The sequence below is a fragment of the Pistacia vera genome, unplaced genomic scaffold (genome assembly GCF_008641045.1).
Source record: "Pistacia vera cultivar Batoury unplaced genomic scaffold, PisVer_v2 Contig104, whole genome shotgun sequence".
NCBI classification, from domain to species: domain Eukaryota; kingdom Viridiplantae; phylum Streptophyta; class Magnoliopsida; order Sapindales; family Anacardiaceae; genus Pistacia; species Pistacia vera.
Genome location: NW_022195071.1, coordinates 972,550 through 990,065, shown reverse-complemented (window position 1 = coordinate 990,065; position 17,516 = coordinate 972,550). Strand labels below are relative to the sequence as shown.

General features: G+C 35.2%; 1 protein-coding gene across 5 annotated transcripts; it reads right to left on the bottom strand.

The window, feature by feature from the left end:
• Positions 1-929: 929 nt before the first annotated feature.
• LOC116125925 (protein arginine methyltransferase NDUFAF7 homolog, mitochondrial) lies at positions 930-15,573 on the bottom strand. 5 transcript variants are annotated; one of them, XR_004127403.1, is made up of 15 exons: positions 15,484-15,573; positions 15,321-15,400; positions 15,123-15,234; positions 13,550-13,632; positions 12,702-12,767; positions 11,534-11,634; positions 10,197-10,315; positions 9,786-9,826; positions 9,431-9,519; positions 8,684-8,855; positions 8,405-8,521; positions 7,690-7,734; positions 7,170-7,298; positions 1,351-1,536; positions 930-1,223 (listed from the first exon to the last, which is right to left on the bottom strand). XR_004127403.1 is itself a non-coding variant. In XM_031411642.1 (14 exons), exons 1-14 carry the CDS (start codon positions 15,551-15,553, stop codon positions 1,402-1,404), a joined length of 1,359 nt encoding a protein of 452 aa, XP_031267502.1. In that variant the 5' UTR covers positions 15,554-15,573; the 3' UTR covers positions 930-1,401. The 5 variants fall into 5 exon arrangements, 1 of the variants encoding a protein (XP_031267502.1); XR_004127407.1 differs by having other exon boundaries at positions 930-1,170; XR_004127408.1 differs by having other exon boundaries at positions 930-1,163.
• Between the last annotated feature and the right edge of the window lie 1,943 nt (positions 15,574-17,516).

The following is a 17,516-nucleotide window of genomic DNA, read 5'->3' as shown; positions in this document are numbered from 1 at the left end:
TACAGATTCTTTATTTTCCAATTTTCCTGAAACATTTTGCTTAGTTAATGGCAATAATCTTTTGTTTCTTTATTTCCCAATTTTTCTCAACTATTCAGATTCAGTTTCAAGTTAAATAGATTAACCAGGGCTGGACAAAACATTCCGCTACCTAGATTTGATTTACCCTTTTTCATGGTTTCCATAGTGAAAGATGCATTGGCTTCAAGAATCAAACTTTACAGAATACCCAGAAAGGAAAATCAGGTAAAGTTTATCAAAAATAAAAATTTCGCTTTTTAAGTCCCATCTAAAACAAACCCAGGAAACAAAATAAAGGACTCGAACCCAGATCAAGAAAGCCCTAAAAATAAATGTTTTCAGGAACCCATCTACGAGAATTCCATTTAGAGAAAAAAGCAAACCAGGAACGTTTACACAAGTGAGTCAGCGGATCAAATTCAACACATTTCAGGTGAAAATTCACTGAAATTAAATGCCCCAGAAAGGAAGAAAGTCAAACCCCACAAAGGAAGAAAGAAAGAGAGTCAAAGTCTAAACCCTAGACCACAAAACCCAGATCCCAAAATTTACAGAGAAACACACACAACGAACATGAGATCACTCTGAAATTGAGTGTATAAAAAAAATGGTTCGATAGAAAATAAAAGAAAAACTATTTTACATACAATTTAAAGGATACTTCCATTAACTTGGAAGCATCAACTCCTCAACCAACAAACAGATCAATACAAAAGTAAAAAAGATCGAAGAAGAAAAACTAAAGAAGCTGAATATCAAAATTTGATTGTGAAAGAACTGTGGTCGATCGAAGAAGAGATGAAGTTTGACCGTGGAAGATCGAAGAAGAAGATTGTGAAGAAGCCGTTGATAAAATGAAATTGAAAAGGGTTTAGTGATTTAGAATTTTATAATTACGGTTTACATAATTCAGTTATTCACATCACCATGTTCACTTATTTCAGTTCCCATTACTCTTTACGCCAAAAATGGTAAAACAAAGAGAGAAACACTTCCTTTTCATGTGCCCATCATAAGATTTTATAAAAAATGTAACTCTTTGTTGGAGTACACAATATCTTGCCTGGTATCTATATTAGAGTCTCTTCTCAGCAGGTGCCTCGCAGCAATGCTATGTCTGATTTCCCAGTTATTCATTGCCTCTGTGGACTTCAAATAAAATCCATTATTACTCTACTGCGCATGACTTTGTAGCAGAGAGACTGCATTACAGAGACCATATATCACTGCTTTGATGCTTCCAAAACTTTTGATTTGTAATCTCATTTCTGTTTTAATGATGATGATTATATGCAGGCTACCTCAGAGTCTATAGATGTGCTCAATTACCTCGGAAATAGAATATCCTCAGCATTCCAGGAATTTAGAATTTGTTGCTGTCTATTTGGTATTATGTGTTGGAACACTAAGATAGAATTTAGTATTCTTGAAGTCATCCAGAAGGGGGTTGTATCCATCCTTCGTTCTTGTCTTTGCAGGCAACCCGAACTCTTCCATGAATGAACATGTATCGAGCTACATAAAAAAAAATATAAATTTAAGCAAATCATACGCAATTCTGACCAGAAAATGCTAAACTATGCATGCAATAAAGAAAATGCCCCACATTAGCAATTTAAATATTATGGTTGTCACTTTGAAGAGCATTTAATATAAATATAATTAAATTAAATTAATACAACCAGTTGTCTGCAATACAGTTGGATTGAGAGACAGCTATAGAAAATTTTATGAATTTAAATTTGCACATCTCTCAGAAAGTATTGTTTATGCATGCATTATTTTAGTCAATATGGCATTGTAACGCAACTCCTGAAAAGACAGCCCTTCATCCATGACCATAATATAATAAAACTGATATGTGTCCCATCCCTATTAAAAATTGGTAATTTACAAAGGGCTGACTGTCAAAATTTGACACAAAATCTTTTTGTATCAAACACAGTTTCTCGATACTAAGAGTTGGATCTCAATACTAGTTGGATTGATAAAGCGGTGAGAGTTTTGATCATCGCTTGATCTATGTTGGAAACTATGTGTATATATATAGTGTAAAGGGTAAAGGGTATATTTGTAATTATTTAGTGTGTGTATATATTTGAGTTAGGGTGTACTGTTGACATTTAAGCGAAAGAGAGAAGTTTACATGGTATCAGAGCCTGAAACGCATAAACCCTAAACCCATTTGCGTGATTCAGTTTTCCGGCGAGTGCTAGCTTCTTCCCTGGGTTTTCCGGCGACATCACCCCCTTCCCTTGCGTTTTCCGGCGATGTCAGACCCCTCCCTTGCGTTTTTCAGCGACGTCAGACCCTTCCCTTGCTTTTTCCGACGACGTCTGACCCCTCCCTTGCGATTTCCGGCGACGTCTGACCCCTCCCTTGCGTTTTCCAGCAACGTCAAACCCCTTCCCTCTATTTTCCGGCGACGTCTGACCTTTGTGTCTATTTTCTGGCGACGTGTTTCTGTTTTCCGGCGACGTCTGACTCTGTTCTTCATTGTTTTCCTTTTTTTTCCAGCGAGTGCTGATTCTGAGTGTTTGTTCTCTTCCCTGATTGTTGGTTTGATACAGAAAATTTTTTGCATGTCTTTTGTTAGAAATATGGCTCTGTGTTTGTGTGAACATGGGAATGCTTTGTGTTGGCTTGGAGTTGAAAATGTGATACCAGAGTTGTTTTGAATTCTGGTGGTTTGAGTTGTTGTGCTTGCTTGGGTTGTTTGGTGTTGGGATTGTTGGGAATCGGTAGAATTGTTCTGTTTGCTTGGGTTGTTTGGTGTTGGGTTGTTGTGAATCTGTGGAGTTACGAGTTCTTTGCTAGACAGTATGGCCGCGGACGGTAAGAAGATGGTGACTGAAATTGTCACTTCCTTCACCAAAATTACTGATAGAAAATTATTGAAAAAAAAAATTATATTCAATGGAAGCGGATAATTCGACGATATGTGTCCAGCATTGATATGGGAGACCATTTAATCGAGGATCCACCTAAGGAAACAGAAGATGATAATAAAACTCGAAAAAGATGGCTCATGGAAGATGATAAGCTCTTCAATCAGATTCAGAACACTCTTGATTCGTCCGTGGATGATGTGATTGGTCACTGTGATACAGTCAAGGAGTTATGGGAGTATCTAGAGTTCTTGTATGCTGGTAAACAATACTTGTCTCATGCCCACGAATTGTTATTAAAGATATATCGAGCAAATATGCAAGAGAAGACATTGCTCGAATATTATACAGAGATAAAACAAGCCTTTGAAGACAAATGGTATGTGTGGCTGTCCTATGACGGGAAAATGATGCAAGAACAAGAAGAACAGGTGGTTGTGCAATGTTTTATGGCTGGGTTGAAACGGAATATGAGATAGCTCGTACACAATTTCTTACCGGTGAGACACTTCCCTCTCTTAAGGAGTCTTGCTCGCTTCTCAGAGTTAAAAGGGGAAGATCGAGGAGTGTTTAAGGACAAAGAAACCCTCAAGGATCCTAATGGTATCATGTGGCCCTAGCTAGGCAGTAGCACGAAGTCTGGTGATAGCAAAGGTAACAAAGGGACAAGTCGTGATCCTAGGAACAATCATGGTAATAGCCCTCGTACTTGCTTTCACTGTGGTGCTAAGGGTCATGTAAAGAAAAATTATTGGAAGCTTCATGGCAAGCCCCTGAATATGCAAGACACTCAGAAGTTTGCTCATGTTGTAACTAAGATGGTCTCTTACCCATCCCATCACAGGTTACTATCTCCGCAGCAAAAATTGCTCGTCTCACATCAGAATTCTTGCTCCCAATCCTCCATCCCATCGACCACCACTACTTTAACCCAGTTAGGGAATCCTCAAACTGCTTGTCCACTTCTAGTAGTAACTGGGTCATTGATTCGGTGCTACCACCATATGACAGGCGATACAGGTATTCTATCCTCATTCACCTTCTCCCAATTTGTCGTCGGTTACTTTACCTAACGGGTATACTGTACCTACCATTGGATGCGGTACAGCCCATCTCAACAAATCTATGTCTCTTCCTCTGTCTTGTGCCCTCCAATTTTCCCTTTAATCTTTATCAATTAGTCAAATACTAATGCATTCAATTGTGGGTGTACTTTTTTCCTACTCAATTGTATATTTCAGATCTTAGGACGAGGCGGATTATTGGTAGAGGCCGTGTATCAGGTGGCCTGTATATGCTGTATATGCTCGATGAGTCCCACTCCTGTCTCTCAACCGTTGCGTGTACCAGTGATTCATCTCTACCCATACTGCATGGTCGTCTTGGTCATCCTCCCCTTCCCATTTTGAAAAGACTGTGTCCTAATGTAGGGTCAATGTCACACCTTGAGTGTGAGGGTGTCAATTTGGAAAACACCATAGAGTGTCCTATAGCCCTAGGATAAACAAAAGAGCCACAACCCCTTTTGATGTTATACACTTGATGTTTGGGGTCCTTGCCCTGTGTTGTCAAAGTCTGGGTATCTATATTTTGTTATTTTTGTGGACGATTTTTCACGTATAACTTGGTTGTACTTTATGAAAAATCGTTCTGAAATATTCTCCATTTTGTACCTTTTATGCAAAAATACAAAATCAATTTACTCATCTATTAAAATTCTCAAAAGTGATAATGCCAAAGAATATTTCTGCTCCTTTCTCTTCTTTTGTCTACTAGAGGTATTATTCATCAATCATCATGTGTTTATACACCTCAGCAAAATGGAGTTGCTGAACGCCAAATCGTATTTATAGAAGTCGCTGTACTCTCCTTTTTCACATGAAAGTCTCTACAGAATTTTTGGCAGATGCTATCTTACAGCATGTCACTGATCAATCGCATGCCTTCTTCGTTTTGGGTGGTCAAATCCCGTTCTCCATCCTTTTCCATCACAGCCTTATTCCCTCTTCCTCCTAAAGTGTTTGAGTGCACGTGCTTTGTTCAAGATGTTAGACCTCATGCACCCAAATTTGAACCTATGTCCCTCAAGTGCATATTCGTGGGTTATTCCCGATATCAGAAGGGTATCGTTGTTTTTCTCCTGTCCTAGGTAAGTACCTTATCTCAGCTGATGTTTCCTTTTTTGAAACCACTCCATATGTTGAGTCATCCACCTCATCTACTTCTCTTGAAGCACCCCCTGATGATCTTTGTTACCACATTACCCATCATAGTCCTCTACCATCTATCCTCATCACCCAGGTATACTCTCGCAGGGTTCACCAACACCATGAGACACCTGCAGCAACATCTAATCCACTGCCCCTATCGACTGCCTCGTCCTCTGATTCGGTTCTCCATCCTCTGACCCTGATCATGATCGGCATGCTCTTCGTAAAGGTAAGCGCTCTTGTACCATCCTATCTCCTCATTTGTTTCCTATCACTCTCTGTCTTCATCTTCCAAGTCTTTTATTGCCTCTTTAGACTCTGTGCTTGTTCCCAACTCTGTGTCTGAAGCAAGCTCATGATGGGTGGCGACGGGCTATGGAAGAGAGATGTTGGCTCTAGAACATAATGATAAATGGGTTCTAATGGGGTTGCCAAAAATAAAAAGGCTATTGGGTGCAAATGGGTTTTCACAGTGAAGGCTACTCCCGATGGGATGTGGCTCGGTTGAAAGCTTGTTTGGTTGCTAAAGGTTATGCCCAGACGTATGGTATTGATTATTCTGAGACATTCTCCCCAGTGGCTAAAATGACCTCTGTCCGACCATTATTTCTCTTGCAGCTTCATATCGTTGGCCTCTTCACCAACTTGATGTAAAAAATGTCTTTTTACATGGTGATCTTCTTGAAGAGGTTTACATGGAGCAACCTCCGGGATTTGTTGCTCAGGGGGAGTCAGGAAAGGTATGCAAACTGAGGAAATCTTTATATGGCTTAAAGCCTCTAACGGGCGTGGTTTGGGAGGTTTAGCGAAGTGGTGACTCAATCTGGTTTACATAGGAGGCTTATGATCACTCTGTTTTATAAGCAATCGAGTTTTGGCATCATTCTTTTGATTGTTTATGTCGATGACATTGTAATCAAGGCAGTGATGATGTTGGCATTCAGAGTTTGAAAAACTGTTGGCTTCCAAATTCACACAAAGACTTGGGTACTTTACGGTATTCTCGGAGTTGAGGTCTCTCGGAGTAAGAAAGGGATTTTTCTCTCTCAACGCAAGTATGTGTTAGATGTGTTGACCGAAAGGGTCTAAGTGAGGCTAAGCCTTGTGACACACTCATGGTTCCTAATGTAAGATTGAATGCTGAGGATGGAGAGATGTTTGGTGATCCAGAGATACAGACGGATAGTTGGAAATTAAACTACCTTACAGTAACCGTCCAGATATTGCGTTTTCAGTGAGTGTGGTAAGTTAGTTTATGTCTTCTTAGACATCTCATTGGGATGCGGTCCTCCATATTTTGAAATATCTAAAAGGAGCCCTGGACGTGGGATTCTTTACAGTGACATGGTCATAATAAGGTAGAAGGTTTTTCAGATGCGATTGGGCAGGATCCTCTGTGGATAGCGGTCTGTGACTGGGTTTTGTGTTTTGTGGAGGAAATCTTATTTCTTGGAAAAGTAAGAAGAAACCAGTTGTAGCTAGGTCAAGCGCAGAGTCTGAGTATCGGGCTATGAACAAGTTACGTGTGAGCTCATATGGACAAGACATCTTCTTAGGAAATTGGGTTTGATGACCCAAGGACTATGGACTTGTGGTGTGACAACCAAGCAGCCATACATATAGCAAACAATCCAGTCTTTCACGAGAGGACACGCTATAGAAGTGGATTGTCACTTTGTACGAGAGAACTTGAACAAAAGTTAATTGCTACTAATCATGTTAAAACAGGGGAACAACTAGCTGACATCTTCACGAAGTCTTAGTTGGTAAAAAGGTAACTTATTTTGTAACAAGCTGGGCATAATAATATATACTCCAGCTTGAGGGGGAGTGTTGGAACTATGTGTATTATATATAGTGTAAAGGGTAAAGGGTATTTGTAATTATTTAGTGTGTGATATATCTGAGTTAGGGTGTACTGTTGACATTTAAGTGAAAGAGAGAAGTTTACAATCTAAAACAAGCAAACCAGTATAGGATAGAATTTGTTAAAATTTAATGGTCTTCACTATAAGCAAAATAAACTTAACCATAACCAAAATGAACTTACTGTAATTGTTCGCCTCTTCTTCCCTTGTTTAGATGATTTATCTTTCTGCATTTTCAGCCACCCGGAGCAATAGTGATCAATGCGTTCCAAAAGCCAAAAATCTGTGGGGAAAAAGATATCAGCATCACCCTGCAATGGAAAGCAACCAGAATCATTAATGAATTTTAATGGTCCTTTTCTGGCCCTAGGTTTCCACAAGTTCTTGATAAGATGGAACAATGTAATTGTCAAGTGAACTTATTTGCCAACTGGACTTGAGAATTGAGATAACATGGCAAGGTCCTTTTTCTGGTCCTCAGTTTCCATAGGGACTATACTGACCATTATACTTCAGCAATGTCATCTGGCCTCTTCTTAATCTTTTCCCATAGGTTGCAATTGTAAATTCATAATTTGTAGCATGATATCCAGTAAAAAGAGAGGAGAAAAAAGCACAGCTAGCAATTAATATTATCGGAGACATTCAAGGCAACTAAATATGAACATATCACAATAGTAATTGAGTATAGAAATAGCATACCTTTGCATCCAGGTAATTGCTATAATCTTTGCTGCGACCATCTTTCTGCATTTCAGAAGATGAATTAGGTCAAAAACTAAATTGCTAGAGCGTTATGTTTGATATGCTTTCCCTACTGTGTCCAGCAGGATACTAAGAACCAAATTATGATGCTAAAAGCTTACAGCTGCATTTCCAATTTTTGCATGGGGGTAAAAATATGAAGGTCCTACCATAAGAGCAATAGATGCATACATCCTGAAAATATGGATATTGAAGTTATAGCACTGTATACATAAAAGATTTAATTTTGTAAATCCCATACTGTTTAGTTATATTATAATGACAAAATGGTACTCATCATAATATATTTGCCACATAAATGTTTTTGTTTTGTAAATTTTGAATTTCATAAATGGATAGTGACTGATATACCAAAATCTAAGATAGAAATGAATAGTTGCAGGTTAAGGAAATGCTACCAAAGTATGGTTGTTGAAGCTAAAGCAGATATACAAGAGAAGCAAAGCTAGTCTAGAATGCCACAGGATAATCAGCTAAAGAACATTTATCCTTTTTCTTCCTTAATTAAGTATTCACGCTTTGCAAGTTGAACAACTAAATTACTTTGCATTATAACACATTATATAAACTTTATCTCATAGCCTAGCCATCATTTAAACCATAATACAAAGACCAACACACAGGTGTTTTAACAAGCATGTAAAGAACATACCTTGGTTGAAACCAGTGGAGCTCTTTCACCAGGTACCTTCACATCAGGCAGGAAACTAAAGTCTGAAGCAATTAAAGACATCTTTGGTACAGCCTCATGTAGAACATCAAGTAGTTTCTGCACATGAAAGAGCATTATTATTTCCATTTTCAAATATTTGAAAAAAAAAAAAAAAAAAAATCCCATTGTATATGTAATTCTTTATGTACTTTTGCTCAGTATTAAATAAAAAAAAAAATGAAAGTTCAAGAAACTGAATCAGTTAAACCATTTACTTACCAAACAACCAGTTGGAAGCCAACATCTTCGAGGTTTTGGAAAGACTTTAGACCAGATGTTCGTTAGCAAGCTGCTGCTTTGAGTAGTATGAGATTTGTCGAATTCCATGATCTCAATACAACGTGTAATTAGAGGGTCATTTAGCGGCTTATACAACTCAGAGAGTGCTTCCCTATAAATGGAGAAAACATGAGTCATTTAAGATTAAATTCAAGTTGCATCAGAGCTGATAGTACAATTGCAACACTTTATTAGCAGTCACATCAACAAATTAGATATAGAATCATTAAATCAAGCCTTGATACCCTTGTGAACCTTAAAAAATTACGATATATAAATAAGTAAAAGAATACTAGAATTATTATGCAAAAACTTTTGTGAAAATTGGATAACCCTTCTAACTTTCCACAGATTTGATATAGGAGTCAATGACATAAAACCAAACAAAAACTAAGTTGGTCAACTAATCAGCAAAAGGAAATCGTAACTATTGAAAGGGCCCTTTATTCATTCTCTTCTATGTAAGCTAGGTCATCTTGAAGTGGTCAATAATCAAGGATTGAAATCAAGATTTTCAGTTGACATGCACACATTGACAAAAGTATAGATTATTGTAAGAAGTATAACACTCATATCAAGAAGGCTGATATGAGAATCCACTGGATCTCTAATGATAGTCATTTTCCAATAAAGTACACAAACAGCAACAAAGGAATCTAGGGGTTCAACCAGCACAGTATTCCCTACCTATCATGTTGCTTCTCAACCCATACTTCCAGCCAAGGAGAAACTTGATTTTCTGAATAGATAAGATCATGTGGAAGATTATCAAGCACCTGCAAGGATTTATATCTACAATTGGTTATTAAGTACAGCAATATCAAGTAAATTCCACGTTTAACACAACTCGGATCTTCATTTGTCGCTATACATGGTTTAATTTTTTGGACATTACATGTCAGGCTAATACATCAGTTTAATCAAAACATGCAAAATGTTCCTTAATCAGTAAACTATTCCAGTATGTCAATTGACAGAATATTTATGCATAACATATACTCTTTCTCTATCAGTACTCTGTCAACAAACTTGAAGCTTATACCTCAAGCATTATCACCCAACATGGTTGTTGCATCACATCCCCTGTTACAAAATCAATGAAAAGAAGCTTTAATTTTTAACTCCCAAGATAAACACAAAACTCAACTGCATATTTGAAGAGAAACGTTAAAATTTCTGATGCTAGTCAAGAGAAAATAACAAGCTATACAATTTTTCTTTTCAAGTTTTTGCCAAAGTACAAAATTGGATAGAATAGGGCTGGTGGAACCCAAAACTTCACAGCCCTGCTATTAGTGCTCCCCATAGAGTTAAGGCTGCCCATCATAATTGAATGCTTGCTACAACTCAACCCGAGCAAAAATAAAATGAATAACTAACTACATCAAAAATAACAAAAAAGGGCAGAGGAAAAGACATCACTAATCAACATGGAAAAAGTAAGGGGCCTTACCCCATCCACTCCGATCAGCAGCATCACGACATTCTACTCTGAACTTTGATGAGTGACTATGAACTTGTCCAACAGTTTCTTTTTGTATCTCAGCCAATGAGGGGCTGATTTCCACTGAGCTACAATAAGCATAAAAATGCAGTTACATGATTGTAAAAGTGATACAGAAACCCTAATTTTTTATGAGTAACTAGGATTTAGCACTGGAATTCAATAAATGTCACTCATTCACAGATTTAACATTTCTCCAATGGTCTAATGTTTTATATTGAGGACTAATCAAGACAAATAAAGTCACACCTTGAGTTTTCAAAATGTACGTACATTTTGCTTGGAGCAAAAAGGGAAGGACAAAGAAGAAGGATAAGAAGGCAGAATGATTGGTTGGTTTCAGTTGTGATAAAAATCTTAAATGAACAGAAGTGAACCATCAGTTTAGCAGATATGAAAACAAAACTGAACCAAATAGTGCAAGAAATTGAACTGAACCATAAAATATAAAGTGAAAAGAAATGGATTGACTTGGGTCACCATTTTGAAGGACGAAACCATCTAACTCATGTTATGATATAGCGATCTGTCAAACTCAAATATTATGCACATGTAAATAAATACTCTATTCAAATTATTTGATTTTATAGTGTGTATATATATGACCAGAAATCAAAACCAAACTAAGTACAGTCTGCTTTTACCAAACTGATAATTTTGAACACTGAAGCGAAAACAAATAGTTTAGTTGAGTTTAGGTTTTGATTTAAATAACTCTCTTTCTATAGGAAGGTATAGTAAACCAAACAAAAATTGTTTTTCATATTAAGACATATGAGCAACTTTGAATGTGATAAACAAAGTAATAAAAATATAAGATTTGGGTTCAAATGGGTAAAAGGTTGAATTCATTTTTTACCCCTAACAGGTTTAGAAAAAATTGACAATCATGCTTAATCTCCATAAAGATGTCAAATGCCCACGAAATTTAAATGTTCAATGCATAATTCTCCAGGACCTCACAGGAGTCCCTAAAATACAAAACAAGGAAGAAGTAGAAGAAGAGAAAGGGATAATGAGGTGAACTTCAGAACATTATACAGTGAGACAAGTAAATAGTAGGCAAAACTATCAACAACAGGCATTTCTGGAGAGCATGAGCTCTTAAAGGGAGCGGCATTCTTAAAAGTTAAAAAGAAAGCAAACTTCTTGAATGTGGAGACTTATTCCCAGTGTTAGAATCCAACAAGTGCTCTTTCTAAGCGCAAGCTATGTGATATATATATATATATATATAGAATGACATCAGTTTCCAAGGAAGTCAAAAGATAAGTTAATGCACTTACATATAAGTCATATTATTGTAAACTCTTTCAGGTGCATTCAACTTTAAGTAATCCATTATGCCCTTTGCACAAGTTCCTGATCCACCACCAATTTCATATATCTGAGTGCACATTATAGAACAGCAGGAGCAATATTCAGAGACAATGAAATAAATGGAGATTTTTAAAGCATGGGGCATATAAAGGGGAAAATTTAACAGTATGATATGGCCAAACAAAATATAAGCAACTGAATTTATTAGTTCAAATTCTGGCATTAAAGCTGTATGTCCATACAAACAGCAAAATTCAGACAGAATATATAACTCAAAGTGTTAACTAACAACTAAGCTGTTCACACTTCACACCATTGGAGTTCAGCTAAAGTAGCATAGACTGAAGTCGAATTGGGAGACGTTATACATTATAAAATTACCAAGGCATGTCAAGAGCAGAGTATCATTACTGAAGAGAGTGTGAAGTCAAATAAGACAGTGAGAGCAAATAGAAGAATATTAATTAAGAGCTCTTGCAGCATACTTTAATCAATTCCAGCAATATAATAAAAAGTCCGACAGACAAGTCTAAGCAATAGCCATAGAAGCAAAATCTAAGCAATTGACATTAAAGTGCCAAATTAACTTATGGCGCTCACTACCAAAGCAATAGATGCATGGCTCACAATCTAAGCAATCGTATTATGGAGGAAATGACAAGTAGCGCAGCATAGATATTAACGCAAAATGGTATGGGGACTATATACAGCAATTACAATACTCAAGTAAAAGCTGGAACTAAAACCTAATCTTTGAATTTTATCTCTTACTTTGGTTTGTTAAAAGGAAAAACTACACTTCTAATGAATCTCAACATCTATAACATACTTCTTCATATTTTAATTCCTGGCGAAGGGCATAGACCCTCTTGATTAAGTAAAATATAGCCAATCATGAACAACTTTAATGCCTAGACTCTGATCAATTTCTAAATTATTTTACAGATTTTAAAAAGACCAAAGCAGTTAGAACATAACGCTCTCCTGGGCATTATATGAAATATGAAGAATAATAGATAAAAAAAAAAAAAGATCTTAATTGTCAGACTACAATATCAAAGCAACAAGAATTTAACAGGGTATGTGGCAATTCTAGATGACTTGCCTGCCAATAGATAAAGAAAGAGTACGTACTTTAAGAGGAACTGAAAGGTTAGCAGTACGCATTATAGCTCCAGCAATCCCATGGGCATACCAAGGCTACAAGAAAGTTCACAACAATAAAGAATTAGAAAGCAGAAACTTAGATGTTACTAAGCTGAAATGGATTTTTAGCACTGTTCCTACAAATGCAGCTTGGTTGAATAACTGAAAGCACAAGGGAAAAATGCATTCAATCGTGACCAATGTATTTAATGGCTAAAGAAAAGTAGAAGGCCAACAATGTATTCATGTTGTAGCTGATACAAGAAACACAAAGAGCTCCAAAGTCTTTCCAATCCAATTTTTATTTATGGTAACGTGGGCAAATGTTAAGGAAGGTCTTCTACTTTTCTTTTTTTTTTTTTTTTCCTCTTTTTACTAGAAATCAAGACCTTTGTTACCAAAAGTTTACAAAACGACAAAAAATTACGTGCTTTACGGCATTGATGGAATAATTTTTTGTCATTCATATAGACCTTTAGTGACAAAGGTCTTCCTTTGCATGTGCCTGAGGACAAAGTTAAATGGACCTATTTTATAATAAGACCCAAGTTGCGTAGCTAACTTGCTAAAAAGCTAAGAAAATCACCGGTCAAGATCATCCAAATTAAGCATTAAAAACTCCAGCACCTATTATGACAAACAAAAGGGGTAGACATGTTGACACAAGCAGGATATTAATATGAACGTTTCTTACTTCTTGAAAAGTGCTCATTAATTGTATATGATGGCACTTACCTCATTCTTGATAATAAGCAATCATAACACTAAAATCCTTAACTGTAAAAGCTTATTTGAGGGATTTTAATTTCTTTATTATGCGGAGAGAGAGAGATTACCTTGAAAAGCTCTACTGGAGTAAACCATGATATATCACTCTGCTTGTATATTTTATCCAAGTGTTTCATATAAGCTTTCCTGCCTAAAACATGCCCAAAGTTAGGAAAAGAATCTACATCAAACGAAATAGTAAATTGGAAATGATGTAAAAATGCTTCAGCAAGTACAAGACAAAGAATACTCTACAAATCCATGAATTCATGAGAAAATTTCATCAACTTTAAATTGAAACGGCTGACATGTAATCAATGGAATTCATTCAGAAAAGTGGCAAGCATATTAGCTACAGATCCAATTAACAAAAAAAATTATAAGTTAGATAACTCTCTGCAAGAAAAAAAACGATTCCTTCTGAAAAGACCTTGAACATTAATTTGGTGGACTCAATGACAAAAAGTATGTTGAAAATTTGCATGTCTACTCTAAGTGAATTTGATAGAACAATTAACTTATCATCTATAAAGAAATACAATTCCTCGCCCCAAGCAATGGCAGCTCATAGTGCAAAAGAACTGAACTTTAACCATCAAGCTAGAAAAAGCACCATTCACCAATTGAATTTTTTTTTTTTTTTTCAATCACTTTGTTTCGGCTGTACAATATATAACTAGGTAGTCAAAAGTGGATCCACAACACAATAATAATAAAATCTAGAAAATTTGACTCCCAATAAAAACAGTATTATTTAGGAAAAAGATGAGAAAATAGCTTAGTAAACTTTTGTAGTTACAATTTATACATACCATTTCGAAATCATATCGAACAGGGGAATGATAAAAGTTTAAATAAACATGTGACTCTTTAACTTAGATCAAATTTTGCACATGAATTTTTTTTTATAGTCAGTCTAGAATATAGCAAGCATGGCACTTTTTGAGCCTACACAAGTCAAATCACTTCCTTAAAAGCCAAAAAAAAGGAAAAAAAACATATGCGTACCAAAAAATTTTATTTATGTTGCATATGAAGGACGGATCTTAACCAGCTTCCTCATCTTGTCAACAGTTGATACCATCCATATGCATTCTTTGTAGTCTAACTCTTCACAAATAGTGACTCATCCACCTCAACATATTCATTTCATCTAGAATTATGTTCAAATATGTCATTTCTACACTAACATGGCATTCAATTTTTTTTCTTTTTATAGGAAACTAACATTGCAAATCAAATACCGCATCTAAGCTTATAACCTTCTCATCAACCTTAACATTAACTATACATAAACAATCCACAATCATCCAACACTAAGAAAGATTTGCCAATTTCACTCATTTATCCCAACTCTATCATGCATTTTTTTTCTTTTTTTCTTTTTTATTAACCTAGAAATCCCTTTAACCGGAATAGCAAACTAAGTTCAAAACTTGCAACACTACAATATTTGACAGGTAGGAAACTCAAGGCTTTTCTGCCACCTAATGGAATAGGCATTTTTCCATTAATACACAAAAGAAATGAACCCAGTTATGCTTACAAATGGCTAATAAAAATCATCAAATTTCCAACTTGAAACCCAGATGATAAATTACACAGTAAATAAAAAAATTAAAATTAAAATTAAAAAAATACCCTGAAGCTGATGGAACTTAATGCTGGTCTCAAGCACGCCAACCGACCTCGATCTCTGAGAGAAGTAGCCATGCGTAGGATCGTACAAAGCTGAATGTATGAAATCACGAACCTGCCCAATCCAATGAACCATAAAAACAAAATTAACTGCAAAAATTAGAAGCAAGAAAATGAAAAAGATGAAAATGAGAGACTCACAAGAAGGGGAGTGTCGCCAACAATGTGAGTGGAGAAGAGAGCTTGGAATTGAGGAGATAAGAGTTGAGATTGGTGAGTAACTGCAAAAATTAAGAAATGAAGAGTTCAAGAGTAAGAGAATATGAAAAGTACATAGAAATAAATGTAGAGAAAGGGATTATACTTGGTGTTATGGAAGTGGGTTTGTTGAAGAAGAGATGAAGCTTTTTGATGGGGAGAGTTCGAAACAACATTTGAACTGGAGATGAGAAACTATAAATCTATAATTGCCTTTCCGACTCTTAAACCCTTGCTGGGGTTTTAATAATTTTGTTTTCAAAAATAAAACATGAAAATTTATTTCTTATATATTTTATTAGATTTAAAAACTATTGTGAATTTAATAGCTTGAATAAAATAGTGATTAGTTAATATTTTAGCCTAATAATACAAATTGTATAATGAGAGATATTCTTAGAAAAAAAAGAAATATAAAGCATTTATTGTACATGTAACAAGTGTATTATATCTATAAAATATAAAATAATTGAAATGGAAACAACTCATAAATTGAGTGTCTCTTAATTAATTTTTGAGTCATCTAAATCTTTGTTATTTATTAAAAAATAAAATTATCCCAAATCAAATGTGGTAATTCACTATAATAATCAATATTTAGTTTGAGAGATTAAGTTTTTTTATCTTTGAAATTATATATTATATTTGCAACAGGGAGATATATTTTTTTGCCTTTTAGAATTGCAACATTATTATATATTTTTCAAGTGATGATATCCATAATAAACTATACATCACTTGAAATAGAGAGATTAAACCCTATTCCAATTGATGCCAATAGCAAGTCATAGCAAACTTTAGATGGCAACTACTTACAAACCCTAGACCAAAAATCAGAGATTGCATATGCTTTGTCTAAATGTTCACTCATTCCATAAACTAACAACCATATGCTTCCATTAAACATTATTTTTTTAGGGGTGATGGGTCCGAGTACCCTCAAATTCAAAGGACCGAACTGAACTAATCCGTCATCCTTAGATTTAAACTGGAACTTAAACATGGTTGATTTCTTTCCAAGATCCAGTTATTTTAATTATCCCTCTACTTTTTAAAAATGACAAATAACCCTCTAAAATTACAAATACACCTGCAATAGTTTAAAATAATTATAATTAGTCCATTTCGGTTCCGTTCCTGGTTCCTTAGGAGGAACAGAACCAAAATCGGAACTGGTCATTCTTGACTTAGAACCTTAAGCTCCTGAGCAGGGCAATTCTAGAAATTTTTGTTAGGTAGATCAAAATAAATAATTGCACATTAATATTTTTGTCCATATATATTCTAATTGGGTGTGGGGTCATGCCCACTTTCAATTAGAGTAGCATCCGCCACCTATGAGGCCTAGTTCCACCGTTCTTTTACACTCCCAAATTAATTTAATTGTTTAATATAACATTCAAGTTAGATAATTTACATTATGTCTACAATATCAATCTCAAAGTTCATCAATATGAAAGATTATCATATTATCCCAATCCTTGATATTATCCATTTCTTTGAATTTTTCTTCTGCTTAAACAAATAACCTAAAATAGACAACAAAACTGAGGATTAATGTCACATCCTACATCATGAGTGGATAGAGTCGAGATTTCAATTCAAAGCTTTGAGTAATCTTAATAAATAAACATTTTTTGGTGAATGAATTGCAGAACCCAAAAAGTGAACTTTTGTTCGAAGTGGAAAATATTTACTTGATTAGGCTCGAAACTGTTACAATTAAACTCTAAAAAATATTTGGTTACTATGAGGAACCCGATGATTGGAGAAATATCCCAAAAGGTTACATTAAGTAGAATTAAGCAATTAAAATATCTTTTATAATATGAATTATAATCATTCTATTATGCAATTAGAATTCTTTTGTGAGTCATTTAATTTCAAGTATAAGATTATATAATAGCTTAAATCAAAATCATTGGCTACGTTTGGTTGCATTTTGGGAATACAACTTTTAGTATTCCCAAAAAAGTTAAACAGTAAAATACAAAAAACTCACAATATTATTCAGCTTTTTTTAAACCTCTTAAATTTGTTAATTTAATTAAATACCCCTAAATATTTTTTAAAAAATTGCAAAAACACCCCAACAATCCACATTTACCAGATTTCGGCCACCACTGCCAGAAAATGGTC

Bases quoted from the DNA above. Each gene is read 5' to 3' on its own strand.
- LOC116125925 (XM_031411642.1), bottom strand. From the start codon at position 15,553: ATGTTGTTTCGAACTCTCCCCATCAAAAAGCTTCATCTCTTCTTCAAC. The intron at 8,522-8,683 runs GTAAGTAAATGG...TTTCATGTGCAG, and splicing joins GGCTTCCAACTGGTTGTTTG to AAACTACTTGATGTTCTACA. The intron at 1,537-7,169 runs GTAAGTTCATTT...TTTTTTATGTAG, and splicing joins AGAAGAGGCGAACAATTACA to CTCGATACATGTTCATTCAT.